The sequence below is a fragment of the Dasypus novemcinctus genome, chromosome 2 (assembly GCF_030445035.2).
Source record: "Dasypus novemcinctus isolate mDasNov1 chromosome 2, mDasNov1.1.hap2, whole genome shotgun sequence".
NCBI classification, from domain to species: domain Eukaryota; kingdom Metazoa; phylum Chordata; class Mammalia; order Cingulata; family Dasypodidae; genus Dasypus; species Dasypus novemcinctus.
The window spans coordinates 140,309,302-140,324,727 of NC_080674.1; the positions used below are offsets into that span (position 1 = coordinate 140,309,302).

General features: G+C 36.1%; 1 protein-coding gene across 4 annotated transcripts in view; it reads right to left on the reverse strand.

The window, feature by feature from the left end:
- Nucleotides 1-266: 266 nt before the first annotated feature.
- Nucleotides 267-15,426, reverse strand: part of ZCCHC10 (zinc finger CCHC-type containing 10) — a 37,958-nt gene continuing 22,798 nt past the window's right edge. For 3 of the 4 annotated variants that reach the window (XM_004456475.3, XM_058278669.2, XM_023588234.2), the window contains 3 exons: nt 8,796-8,957; nt 4,098-4,139; nt 267-2,019 (listed from right to left, as the gene is read on the reverse strand). In XM_004456475.3, the coding sequence (XP_004456532.1) occupies nt 1,752-2,019; nt 4,098-4,139; nt 8,796-8,957 (472 nt within the window). In that variant the 3' untranslated portion in view covers nt 267-1,751. The remainder of the gene's footprint in view (nt 2,020-4,097; nt 4,140-8,795; nt 8,958-15,426) is intronic. The other variant, XM_004456477.4, reaches the window with a different exon arrangement.

A 15,426-nucleotide genomic window follows, 5' to 3' on the forward strand; every position in this document is an offset into this window, starting at 1 on the left:
ATTTCTGACCTCTGTTATATGCCATACACAACTTTTAAAAGTTGCAGTAAGTAAACCTTTGAAATTATAATTTGTTTAAATGCCCTATCCTCAAATGGAATAAACAGGCATTAAATAAAAGGGCAAAGGGATAACTGGAGGTTAAGCTTGTGAACACAAACCTGAGTTTTATTTAACTGTAAGTATTGCAATGTATGTACACATTTTCCCTTTTTCTAAGTTCAACTGCTAAAATTACCCTTACAGAGACTACAAACATTGTAAAATGTGTTTAATCATTAATTTATTAAATTTACCTTTCAACTGATACATTCTATATGGAGCCTTTGAAATTATGTTTTCAGAGTTTATTTACAGTCATTGAAAGCAGATGGTTCCGTAAACCTTACAAGTAATCATAGGCTCCTTAAACTCACAACATACATATATTTCAAGATTAAATAGAAGCCCATTTTCTTCAAAAGTAATTTTCTACTACTTTCTCATAAAAATATAAAAAAAGATTTAGCATTCAGTTTTTACAATATTGAACCCAAACCAAGATTTTTCTACAAATGACACACCAATTTCCAAAAAGTTTAAAAGATGTAACAGAATAATGTGATGTTAAACCATATAGTCTCATCACCACAGAGTATTCTACTTTTAAGAAATATTATATAGCATTTCCTTTTAAACCTGAATTTTATGATAGATTTCCACTGTGTATATGCTATGCAAACACAGCAGATTTAATCCAACTCATTCTTATTTATGCAGTAGACTGTCATATGTGACCAATCACCATATACATTGTCATACAGTAACTGCAGAAAGGGCAAAAAGCAATCTTTATGAAAGATTAAAAAAAATCTTTTAATTAAAAGGTAACTGATTTTGCCCTAATTTTCTGCAAACATTACCTCTTCCTCCTACCTTCTTTTCTTGTGATGGTACCTTTAATAGCATGCCATTACACAAAGATATTTATATCACTTTTACTGAAGATAGCCTTTTATTTGGCTGCATTCTTTTCTGATACACTGAATTTATCAAAAGGCACCAAGATTAGATTCCTAAGTAGTTGCTGATTTTTTGTCCCTTTTTAGGTTCCTCTAGAATGATTTTCTTCAGACAAGTGTAATTTTAAGAACATAAGGAACCAGAAGAAAATGAATGATACAACAAGAAATGTGAAACTTATACCATTCAAAAGGTGTAAAGATATTAATAAGTTCCTTGAACTTTTCATTTAGGACAAGAAGTCAGAAAAACTCTCTGAATGTAAACATAAAAATAGAGCACATTTATTAACAGTAGGAAACTCATAACCTTACAGTAACAATGTATTAAATCTTACAGAATAATATGTAGCCAGAAACATTAGAAATTTATTGTCTGATTATCTGATGCATTATCCTGAAAGCGTGTCTGATAGATACATACCATTAACATACAACAAAATATGGCATTTACTTCACAGGGAAAAAAAGATAAGTTTCATCACAAAAACAGATTTACTGAATCTCAGCTTTGATAAAATTTAGAGATATACTTTAAAGATAAAAAAGCAAAACAAAATTCCCCTTAAAATAAAAAAGTCTTTATATATATAATACACTCTTTATGCTCACACAATGTAAAACATTTAGAAACTTCTGAACTCCAGAAAGTTTGACCAGTTAACCTTTTGGCCTTAACATATTTTAAATTCCCTTTTGAGAATTACTTTAATGTTTTCAGTCCAACAGTCCAATATGGATGAAGCAATTCTATTTCTTTTTCTTCTTCTTTGGTGGTTCATCCTCAGAGCTGCTATCTGTGCTGGTGCTACTGCTACTGGAGGAGCTGGAATCTGAGTCTGTATCAGAGGAGGAGGAAGAGCTCGTGGAGGAAGCTGAAGAGGATGAGCTAGAAGAGCTTTCATCAGTGTCACTATCCTCTGAGGAGGATGAGGTAGATGTTTCTTCACTTTCTGATGAAGAATCACTAGCTGAACTGCCACTGCTATTGCTACTGGAACTGGTTACACTCTTAGACCTATTAGACAGTGAATGGGAGACCAACATTTATTAGAATGCTTAAAAGCATTCAGTATATGTATACACTGAAGCTTTGCTAACATGCTCTTCCTAGATTTGATGCTTTGGGGATTGCCTTACTGATGTAACTGAGTCTCCCCCCCTCCCCCACCCCAAGGTCTTTTTATTACTTCAGCAATGTAACCCTCTTGGATGGAGTCTGAGATAAGAATACCTAGTATATTATACTCCAGGGTGAATAATGTTAAATTAAAATTGCAGTGTAACAACTGGGTTTATTTAAACCTCACACGGAGTGATAAATTTTTCTTAATCTTTATTTTAAATACTTCAGACCAGACATAGCTGACCAACAATTCTTATCAATCTAAACATTTTCTATTTTAAATCAAGAGAAGACAACTGTTTACTACTTCCATGTAGAAGCATTCTGGGAAGTTGGAGAAAAAGGAGACATGAAAGCAATAAATTCCAGACAGATAAGGAGAGAAACACTTCAGAAAACAAGGCAATACTTAATTATGAATTGCTAACAATTAATCTCAGATTCAAAGCTTGTAAGAGTTCTCTAATGGAGCAGCAAGAGTTCCCCAAGTGCAGGGGCAATGACTAGCAAAGGAGGATGATCCATTGATGGCCCCTTGATATTGAGGTCTATACTTATGAGTTTTTGCTCTTGAAATTGAAATTTAGCCTAGTGTTGTGGGGTGCCTAAGAGTTGCCTCCTGAGAGCCTCCTTGTTGCTCAAATGTGGCCTTTCTCTAGGCCAAACTCAGCATATAAATGCATTACCTTCCCCCCAATGTGGGACGTGACTCCCAGGGATGAGCCTTCTTGGCACAGAGGGATTACTACCAAGCACCGACTAGCAATGCAATTGGAAAAAGACCTGAATAAAAGGGGAAAAAGGTAAAGACAAATGAGTTTATATGGCTAAGAGATTTCAAAGTGAGTCGGGAGGTCATCCCAGAGGTAACGCTTATGTACATCTGAGCAGGATTTTATAGACTGCCAAAGTGGATACTACCCCAAACAGTGGGGCTCCTGAGGGCTCCAGAGACACCCAGATCCTATGGTTAGGGCAAATGGTTCTGGAGTTTGGTGTCTTGCCAGTGGGGCCTCCTTTGGAATTTGTGCTTCTGAGAGTGACAGAGTTGAAGTCAATTATGGCTTCCCTACTGTACATGGCTCATCTGTCCCTTCTATTTGAACCTATAGTTGGTGCTAGAGTTTGTAGGTGTACATCCAAGAGACTGGAATTTTTGGGCTGTCCATGTGCCAGCTGGGCCTGGAGCCTCAGCGGAGTTGCAACACCTACTCTTCAGTTTATTGGACTCACTCAGGATAACTAACAAGAAGGTGAAGATTGACAACCACCATACCAGGGAAATGAGAGCGCCTACCGGAGCCTACTCTCCTGCAGGTAGGAGAGTCCCATTCATTGGCTGTATGGGATCAGGGTCCCCTCTCAATTGGGGGTGGAGTGGACATCATTATCCCCAGGGTCCACAAGACTGGGGAGTGAACTATGAACTGGAGTGGATTTATTGGTACTCTGCTTGTTGTGAGTCTAGCAATGGAAGAAATTACAACATTGATGTGGAGGAAGCGGCCACTGAGGCTCTGGGGGCAGGAAGAGGGTAAAACAGGTGTAATATGGGGGCTTTTTCAGGACTTGGGAATTGTCCTGAATGATACCACGACGACAGACATAGGCCATTTTATATCTTCCCATAACATGCAGAATTGTGTGGGAGAGAGAGTAAACTCCAATGTAAACTATGGTCCATGCTCAGCAGCAATGCCCCAGGATGCATTTATCAATTTCCTGCAATGAATGTGCCACACCAATGAAGGATGATGTTTATCTGGGAGGGTGTGGGAGGTGTGGGGAGTGGGGCATATAGGAATCCCTATATTTTTGGTATAACATTTATGTAATCTAATAATCTTTAAAAAAAAATAAAAATATATATATTTTTTAAATCTTGTAAGAATAACTTTTAAAATCACTATTTTCCTCCCTCCTGTGACTATGAAATTTTAAGTATATAATACTCCTAAAGCTACACATACCTTTTTTTCTTGGTCTTTTTTTCTACATTAGTTTCTCCAATGCTGATAAACATGAGGGGGGAAAAAAGCTCCTGTTAATAGAGTGATTATACACAGCTCAGACAAACCCTTTTGATATCCTCAGAACTGTTTTACATTGGAGAAACAGTTTTGTCTTTTATAACATGTATTCAGAGTACAGTGTTTCTTGTTATAACCAAATGAAAAGTTTCCTACTGTAGGCTGTATACGGTACCTGCAATCAACTTACCCAGCACTTAAGTAAGACAGATTTTATCACTTAAAAGCCAAGTAAGTTAGTAGTTAAGATGAATGAATGTACCACTTTGACTCTTTTTTAGTTTGGAACTTTGTTTGACATGGTTAAATCAACTAGAACAATAGAACAAAGCGAACAAAAGCACAATGGTAGCTCTTATTTGAGTTTCCAGAGTTATATTATAAATGGCCATTTTATATAAACAGAACAGAAATCTTTTTATTTAAAATAACCATTCTTTTCTGTCTGTTCCCCAAATTTATTTAGTTATTGACTGCTTAAAAGCTAGAAACTTAATACCTCAAGAGTATTTATAAAAAACAAAGTCTGATGATTTTTTAATGAAATATATGAATGGCTTGTTTTTATATTTCTGCCAAGCAAGTACACTAAATCAGGTTCACAAATTACAGAAGTACTTTAATCACTCTAGCATTGTCCTGTAAATTTAATGTTTCTATTTTCTGGACTTTTCTGCATTTACTAAGTAATGCTTATAGCCTTTAAACATAAATATGGGGAAGCAGATTTGGCTCAATGGATAGAGCATCTGCCTACATTACATGGGAGGTCCAAAGTTCAAACCCAGGGCCTCCTGACTCATGTTGACGAGCTGGCCCATGCACAGTGCTGATGCGCGCAAAGAGTGCCGTGTCATGCCGGGGTGTTCCCCATGTGGGGGAACCCCATGTGCAAGGAGTGCACCCCGTAAGGAGAGCCATCCAGCACAAAAAAAGTGCAGCCTGTCCAGGAGTGGCATTGCACACATGGAGAGCTGACGGAGTAAGATGATACAACAAAAGGAGACACAGATTTCTGGTGCCGCTGACAAGAATACAAGCAGACAGAGAAGAAGACACAGCGAATGGACACAGAGCAGATAACTGGGGGTGGGGGGGGAAGGGGAGAGAAATAGATGAAAAATAAATCTTCAAAAAAAACCCACAAAACCAAATATGTATATATGTAAAGTTGCCTTACACAATGGGATTACTGAATTTTCATTTTGGAGGTAAAATAAGTGGTAGAAGTATATTTACTAAATTCAGACCACAAAAATTCCATGAACACTGAAATTCATACATATTCATCTTTTTATCATTGAACCCCAAATCAGCAGTCTTGATTTAACAGAGTCAGGTTTAAGTTTCATGTAGTCTTAAGTATTTTTATCACTAAGATACTTGTGTATTAAAACTAGGATAGAAAAATTAAAGTAAATGTTGGAATGGAATTATTCACAACTCTTACATTTTATGGTCTTCAAACATTTTCACTTACTTTCTTAATAATGACCTTTGAAAAACTTTTCTTCTTGTACATTTGTTTTGTTTTCTTCCAAAATTTTATTTTGAAAAATTCTTAAATAAAGTTCAAGGAGACAAAAACCATATACCCACCATCTAAATTCTACCATTAATATTTTACATATTTGCTTTATCACATATCCATCCATTTATCCTTCTAGACATCCACCAGTCCGTCTTAATTTTGATGCATTTAAAAGTAATTGTCAACATCGATATACTCTAAACAATATGCTATATAACATGCATATCACCAACTAGTGTTTAGTATTTGTTTACAGGGCTATTTTCTCCTTTTTTTTTTTTTTTTTTTAAAAAGATTTATTTATTTAATTAATTTCCCCCCCTCCCCTGGTTGTCTGTTCTTGGTGTCTATTTGCTGCGTTTTGTTTCTTTGTCCGCTTCTGTTGTCGTCAGCGGCCCGGGAAGTGTGGGCGGCGCCATTCCTGGGCAGGCTGCTCTTTCTTTTCACGCTGGGCGGCTCTCCTCACGGGCGCACTCCTTGCGCGTGGGGCTCCCCTACGCGGGGGACACCCTTGCGTGGCACGGCACTCCTTGCACGCATCAGCACTGCGCATGGCCAGCTCCACACGGGTCAAGGAGGCCCGGGGCTTGAACCACGGACCTCCCATGTGGTAGACGGACGCCCTAACCACTGGGCCAAAGTCCGTTTCCCTATTTTCTCTTTTTATTTAAAATTTACATATACTGAAATGCATAAATCTTACATGCTTGTATATTTTTTATTCTTAGTTTCCATATCTGCAAAGGGTATAATCTTGAGCATATTCTAGATCCTGGTTATTTTTTTTTTAAAGATTTATTTATTTCTCCCCCCCAACCCCCAAGTTGTCTGCTCTCTGTGTCCATTTGCTGTGTGTGCTGTGTGTTCTTCTGTGACCGCTTCTATCCTTATCAGCGGCACCAGGAATCTGTTTATTTTTGTTGCATCATCTTGTTGCGTCAGCTCTCCGTGCGTGCAGCGCCATTCCTGGGCAGGCTGCACTTTCCTTTGCGCTGGGCGGCTCTCACTACGGGGCGCACTACTTGTGTGTGGGGGGGGACACCCCTGCGTGGCAGGGCACTCCTTTCACACATCAACAGTGTGCATGGGCCAGCTCCACATGGGTCGAGGAGACCTGGGGTTTGAAACACGGACCTCCCATGTGGTAGGCGAATGCCCTATCCATTGGGCCAAGTCTGCTTCCCTGATACTGGTGTTTTCAAAAAGAATACTATGTCATTTTTATAATGGAATGGAAACTAAATGCCACAATAATCTGATACCTTCCATCATTCATTTAAAGAATATATGAACAAGCTTCTCTTCAACAGTTGGTAATTTTTCATTGTCCTTTCCTCTTTCAACTTGTATTTTTGTTCTGCTTTCTCCATAGAATGTATCCTAATGTAGATATAGACACATATTTAATTTTAAACTTTTATTTTGAAATACTTTCAAACAGTTACAAAAATATATCCATGTATATATATATATTTTAGGACAGGGATTGAATCCAGGACTTCCTATGTGGGAAGCAGGTGTTCAACCACTGAGTTATATCTGCTCTCCCCTAATATATTTTTATGCCTGAGAATTTTAGTGATCATTTATGATAATTCTCTAGAATAAAAACATAAACATAATTTGAATTTTTAACTTCCTGCAATCATAAGGCTTTACAAGTGTAAAATATAAATGTTTTAATAAATAAGTAAAAATTAATTTTATTGGGATCTATCTCAATGATATATATTTTCCCCCTAGTTTAATGTATCAATGGAAAAATATTTCTTCTTGCTAGAATGTAAGTGTTCAGCATCAATTCTATTCTTATTTTTAATTTTTATAGATTTAGCTCTGAAAAACCTTGTTAATCTAAATAAGAACATGGGAATAGAAAGTTGTTACAGCAAAGTCACTTCAATTCTTTGAATTCTTCCCACGTTATATTCCACAAGTCACACAGTGATCTATCATTAAAACATATTTTGACTCTTCAATGAGTTTCTCATTCAAATTTGAGGGAGAAAAAACTTATAAAGGAATGTGCTCCCAATAATTCTGGCCATTCATTTTCTCAACAAACACTAGTAATTTGAAAAATCCACTACAGGATTTTACAGGTGAGGACAATACTCCAAGGAAGATTATAGATGTTTGAGAAGTATGCCTCTTTTGTGTATGAAATTAAAAGAAGAGTTGTGGAGAAAGGGGAAGTGGAAAAGGAAAACCAGTATAAATAGGCAAGTTCTTATACAGAAAAAGTACATATGAATGTTAATGATTTAGAAATTGGTTACCTATCCATTCCTGAATATCTCTTGAAGAATCTTCATGTCTACAAATTGAATACTGCTGCCTTGGAAGTCCAGATGTTTAAGACACTATTATCATAGTTATAGTCCTTATGAAGATGCCACTCCTAATCTGCAGGACTAAGTAGACCCAAGACCTTCACTCTTTAATTTCTTTAAAACATATATACTTATTTAATAGGGATTAAAAAGGTTTTATTCAAAAGACATAAAAAGGAAAGTAATAATACTCCAATCATTATCCTTCCCAGTTCTCCTAAGTACCACCCACTATTCTCAATTGTTTACATTTCTAAAAATATTCCTTTTTTTTTTTCTCTTTCACTAAACATAATGTATCACATATACTGGTCCTCTACCTTGCTTTTACATTTAATATGTCTTAGAGATCTTTCTATATCAGCTCATATTATTTACCTCATAGCATCCTGTTGTTCTTTCAAAGGCAGTTGAGGCATTAAGGCAAAATGATTAAGAGCATGGATTATGGAGACAGTTTTATTGGTTTAAAAAGTTAACTTTTCCACTTACTAGTTGTATAACACTGAGCAAGTTACTGATCCTCTCTGTGCCTCAGTTTCCTCCTGTGTAAAATGGGGATAATAACAGTATCTATCCTAATAGTATAGATGTGAGGCTTAAGTAAGCTTACTTGTAAGAGTTGTACAGTGCATGGCACATAGTAAGCATTCATTAAACTTTGGCTAGCATTATAATTTAAATCTGGAGAACTACCATTAGACATTTAGTCCATTAATGAATTCTATAAATATAAACAAAAAATATTTGCATATAAGCCACATATTAACTTACCTTTGTTGTAATAATAATCTGTTTTCTTTCTCTTTTAAAGCTTTCTTTAGTTCTGCTGTTCTTGAAGGCCTATGTAGGTATTTTCTTTTTCCTGTACATTCATAAGTCCAATGTCCAAATTCTAAGCATTTCTGACATCTCACATGTTGCTTATTTGCTTCCCTACAAAGCAAAAAATTGAATACAAGGCTTATAATTTTGACTTTATAACATTTTTTGCCCTGAAAAACACAAACAATATAAGTGTAAAATGTTTACTTTTAAGGGGCTAATTCATAAAATGTATTAGGATACTAATATGATTAGATTTAGGAGAGTAGATATAGATCAGTGGTTGAGTACCTGCTTCCACATAGGAGGTCCTGGATTCAATTTCCAGTACCTCTTTAAAAAAACATATATATAATTATATATTTATACATGACTAGATTTAATTACAAGGCAGTAAGTATAGTAAGTGGTTAAGGGAATAGACCTTGGAGTCAGACAGAACTGAATTCAAAACTTGGTTCTTTAATCCCATTTCAGATGAGGGAATTGAGACCAACCCTCTAGCTCAGAACTAAAAAGTCAGTCAAAACATTTTAAAAAATATGTTTCAGGCATCAGAGAAGTAACAAGAGAATAACTAAGTCAAGACACAAGAAAGATGGAAAGCCAGAGTGGTCAGTATTTAAGTCAACTCCTGTCCTGAGGAGTGTTTCATTATCTCGGAAGATGAAGCGTCACTTATTACAAACTATGGAGAAAGATTTTGTGTCCAAGGGTAAGATTCTGGGGGCTGTACCCTAAGAATAAACCAAACCTTACATAGCTGGCAAACTGGCTTTTAGTTATCTAGGAGACCAAGAAAAATCTCAATGCCTGAAGTTAGATTAAATACAACAAGGGAAGAAAAACAGGCAGAAGAATTGAAAAAGAAGAAATAAAACCGTTGTTCCTCATTGTTGATGAATTACATAGTTGGTAAATCCAAAATAATCAATAGATAAAATATTTTGAAATCATTAGAATTAATAAGTAAGTTTAGCCAAGTTTTAGATAAGGGGTTGGTAAACTTTTTCTTACATGTCCAGATGGCAATTATTTTAAGGTTTGCAGACTAAGAGGCAGAATCGAAGATGTTATGTAGGTACTTGTACAATGAAAGAAAACAAATTTCCACAAATATTTTATTGATGAAATTTAAACTGAGTAATAACTAAGTGCCAATATTTGGTAATAGAAGTCTACCAATGAGAAGAATGGAATTCTCTTTTTGATGATAACATTTCACTCAACTGGGGTTCAAACTATGTGTTCCGTTCCCTATCATCACAGAGATTGTATATGTTTGTATATAAATGCCATTCTTAGCTTGTAGACCCAAAATCAGGCAGCAGGCACTATTCAGCAGGCTGCGGTTTGCTGAACCCTATACTAGATATAAGGTCAATATATTTAAAAATAGGTCAATATAAAAATTGAGTTTCAATAAAGCAAAATCATTAAAAATGAAAAAAATTTAAAGGTGCCATTCAAATTCATAGAAAGAGGAAGATTACAAGTTAATAGGGGATGGGGGAAAGAGGTGGATAGGGAGTTATCGCTCAATGGCCACAAAGTTTTTTTTGTTGGGGATGAAAAATTTTGTTAATGCATGGTGGTAATGGCAGCACAATATTGGACATGTAATTAATATCATGGAATTACACACATGAAAGTGGTTAAAATGGGAAATTTTGTGTTGTACATGTTACCACATGTACATGTAAAATTAAAAAAAAATTTTTTTTTAAAAGGTGATATTCACTCTGGAAGACAATTTATAAAGCTAAACCAAGGCTTACCATATAAACAAGCAATCTGCTCCCAGATATTGACTTAAATGAATTGAAAACTTATGTCCATACAAAACTTCAGTGTGAATATTTACAGCAGCTTTATCCATATCTGCCAAAAACTGGGAGCAACCAAGATGTCCCTCAACAGGTGAATGGATAAACAAACTGGTACAGCTATACAAAGGAGCATTATTCAGCAAGAAAAAAAATGAGCTGTCAAGTTACAGAAAGACATGGAGGATCTAAATGTATATTACTAAGTGAAAGAAGCAAGTATGAAAAAGCTAAATATTATATGATTCCCACTATTAACTTTCTGGAAAAGGCAAAACTATAGAGAAAGGAAAAAGATCAGTGGTTGCCAGAGGTTCAAAGGGATGGGGGAGGGAAGAACAAACGGAACATAGAAAATTTTTAGTGCAGTGAAACCACTCTGTATGAGACGGCAATATACTGAAAAATATCGATTACCTAGAAATAAATTGAAGATGTGCAAGACTTCTATGCAGAAAACAAATATTAGTGAGAGAAATTAAATATAAAAGATAAATACCTAAATATATGGAAGGCTATACCAGCATCACAGATTGGAAGGCTCAATAATGTAAAAATGTCAATTCTCCCCTAAATTGATCAAGCAATATTAGTCAAAATGCCAGGAGGTTTTTGTTTGTTTGTTTGTTTGTTTTCTGGTATGGAACTTACTTGATAAGCTTATTCTAAAATGTACCTGGAAATTCAAAATGCCAAGGATAGCCAAAATATTCTCATAAAAGACAAAGCAAGGAAGACTTGGATTAACAGATGATTTATAAAGCTATAATAATCAGGACAATGTGAGATTGAAGCAAGTATAGACAAATAGACCAATGCAACAGAATAGAAAGTCCAGAAATAGACTAATGCATATATGACACTTACTTTAGGACAAATGTGACACTACAGTAAAGTAGGAAAAGGAGAGATTTTCCTACCAGTGCTGGGACAACTAGTTACACATATGGAAAACATAAACATGAGCTCTACACGCCACTAAATGCAAACATTTATTTCAGACCTGGCCAAACAATAAAGGTTTTAGAATATAATACAAGAAAAAGTTACATCTATTTGGGGGAGGAATTTTTGGTTTAAAAAACAGAACACAAAAAGCACTAATCATAAAGGAAAAGACTGGTAAATTAGACTATATTAAAACTAAAAATATTTGTTCAATAAAATTACTACGAAGAGAGTAGAAAGGGAAGCAAAAAGGTTGAAGAAGATATTTGCAACACATAACCAAAGGCCTCAATCTTCAGAGTATACAAAGAACTCTTACAAATCAATAAGAAAATGGTAGTAAAAACACATGATGAAACAGAAATGGAAAGACAGTACAAAGTTCACAGGAGCATTACTCACAATAGGCAAGGTAGAAGCAACCCTAATGTCCACCAATAAAACAGATGAAAGGCTAAACAAAATGCAGTATATACAAATAATGAAATATTACTCAGCCATTAAAAGAAATGAAGTTCAGATACATGCCAAACCATGGAAGAATCTTGAAGACATGTTGAATGAACTGAGCCAGACACAAAAGGACAAGTATTATATGACTTCACTTACATGAAATAACTAGAATATGCAAATTCATAAGGACAGAAAGTAGATTACGAGCTACCAGTGGCCAGGGTTGGGACAGGGAATGGGAAATTAATGCTTAATTGGTACAGAGTTTCTGTTTGGGGTAATGGAAAAGTTTTGATAATGGATAGTAGTGATGGTAGCACACTGTGCATGTAATTAATATCACTGAATTGAGTTCTTGAATGTGGTTAAAATGGAAACTTTTATCTTGTATATATGTTAACAGCAAAAAAAAAAAAACTACAAAAAATAGGATAGGGAAACCCAAACAGCGAATAAACACATAGAAGGTGCTTATTAGAACTCAAAGAAAATAAAATTAAAACCACAATACAATACTACCAGACACCCACCAGAAAGGCTAAAATTAAAGATAGGCAATAGTAGATGTTAGCAAGGATATATAGCAATAAGAGCTCTCTCTAATTCATTGCTGGTAAAAATATAAATTGGTACAAACATTTTGAAAAAAAAATTTTTTTACTATAATTGAAGAGATGAATACTTTGACATAGCAATTCCAAATGTATGTACTTACGTTAATTGAAATTCATACATGGCTATAACAGAGACCATACAGAAGATTTTTTCTGTATGTAATACCTTAAAATTCTGAACCAGTCACAAACTTAGAAAAAAGTTGTAATTATAGTTCAAAGAACTTCCTTTCTGGAACTATCTGAGAGTAAAGTGTCAAACTGATGCCCCTTTACACCAGAATAGATTCCTACATATTGTCTACAAACTATTCTTCTACATAACAATATAACAGAATTAAGAACTTAATGTCAATACGTTAGTACTCTTTAATCCTCATACCCCATTAAAGTATCATTAAATGTCTTAATAATGTCCTTTATAGCAAAAATTTTGTACCAAAGGTACATTTGTTGTCAAGCCTCTTGCCTGAATAGTGCCTCAGTGGTCTTATTTTTAATGATCTTGACATTTTCTGAAATAATTTTAATTTAGAAATAAGAAATATCTTGAAAGAAAAAAATGAAAGGGAAACGGACTTTGGCCCAGTGGTTAGGACGTCCATCTACCACATGGGAGGTCCGCGGTTCAAGCCCCGGGCCTCCTTGACCCGTGTGGAGCTGGCCCATGCGCAGTGCTGATGCGCGCAAGGAGTGCTGTGCTACACAGGGGTGTCCCCCGCGTAGGGGAGCCCCACGCGCAAGGAGTGCACCCATAAGGAGAGCCGCCCAGCGCGAAGGAGGGAGCAGCCGGCCGAGGAATGGCGCCGCTCACACTTCCCATGCCGCTGACACAACAGAAGCGGACAGAGAAATAAGACGCAGCAAAAGACACAGAAAACAGACAACCGGCGGAGGGGGGGGGGGGGGGAGGGGAGGGAAATTAAATAAATAAAAATAAATCTTTAAAAAAAAAAAAAAAGAAAGAACACAAAACATACAGGCAAAATTTTACTCCATGAGCTTCTCAAACCTTGGCTTGTTTATCAACCCCCGACATGAAAAACAGACTCTTCCAGAAAGGTATTCAGCCTCCAACAATGATGTTATTTATAGGAATACAGATCAATTTCACAGAGAAACCAATGAATCCTATTACAGCAAATCCTATTGCTGTTGTCATGACAATCTTCTGGAATTCTTTTCTATCAGGTTTCCTGCTTCTTTTTACCAGCTGAATTGATGCTTTCACAAACTGCCAACCTGGCTCAACAAACTGCATTACCTGACCCATAACTGCCAGCCCCACACCAGATAAGCTGCCAGAGATTCAAAAGCCAGGGTTTTTTTTTGGTAGAATGTCCTTCAATTTGAGTTGGAGGATACACTTCCAAATTCACTCATGTGGCTATTAGCAGTTGGCCTCTCCACAGGGCTGCTCAAACATGACTTCCGCCACAGTAACACAAGAGAAACAAGCCAAGATAGAAACCAGTCTTATTTTTTTTATTAGAGAAGTTGTGGGTTTACAGAGCAATCATGCATGAAATACAGGATTCCTATATTCCGCCCTATTATATAAATATATCACACCCCTTGATTTGGTGTGATATATTTTTTACAATTGAGGAAAGCACATTTTATAGTTAATTAACTATAGTCCATGGTTTAACTTAGGGTTCACTGTTTGTGTTGCATAGGTTTATGGATTTTCCTTTTTTAATTTTTATGCTAGTCACAATCATACAACCTAAACTGTTCCTTTTTGCCATGAGTATATAATTTAGGGCTTTAATTATGTTAACAATTACCATCACAATCATCTATAACCAAAATTTTTCCATCATCCCAAACAGAAACTCTGTATATTTTGAGCTTTATTCTTTTTTCCCCTTCCCCCTGTCCTGCTGTTTTTGTTGCCTGTGTCCATTTGCTGTGTGATCTTCTGTATCTACTTCTCTTTTTGTCTTCTCTTCTTGCCTTTTTCCTCTATGACTCACTGGGATTCAATCCTGGCAACCTCCAATGTGGAGAGGTTCCGTCACTTCCACCATCTCAGTTCCTGGCTTCTGCTGCGCTTCACTTTAACTCTTTCCTTTATCTCCCTTTTATTATGTTATCACCCATCTTGCTGTGTGACTCACTTATGCGGACACTTGACTTGCCGCACAGGCACACTATCTCTTTTTTTTTTTTTTTTCCTTAAACCAGGAGGCCCCAGGGATCAAACCTGGGTCCTCCCTTATAGTAGGCAGAAGCCCTATCACTTGAGCAACATCCACTTTCCTCAGCTTTATTCTTAATTCTCTATCCTTACCCCTGGTAACCTAACCTATATTCTAGATTCTGACTCTTTGAGTATACTTATTGATCCATTCATCTGCTGATTAACCATTGGATTACTTCCACCGTTTGTCAATTGCGAATAATGCATTTATGAACATTGAGTCCCTGCTTTCAATTCTTTGGGATATATATCTAGAGGTGGGATTGCAGGTCATATGGAAATTGATACTTTGAGGAACTGCAAAACTGTCTTCCTCAGCAACTGCACCATTTTATATTGCCACCAGCAATGGATGAGTGTTCTTATTTCTCTACATCCTCCCCAACACTTCATTTTCCTTTTTATTTTTTTTAATAGTAGCCATTCTGGTGGGTGTGAAACGGAATCTCCTGAATTTATTTTGCAATTCCCTCATGGCTAATGATGTTGAGCATCTCTTCATGTGCTTTTTGCCCATTTGTACATCTTCTGTG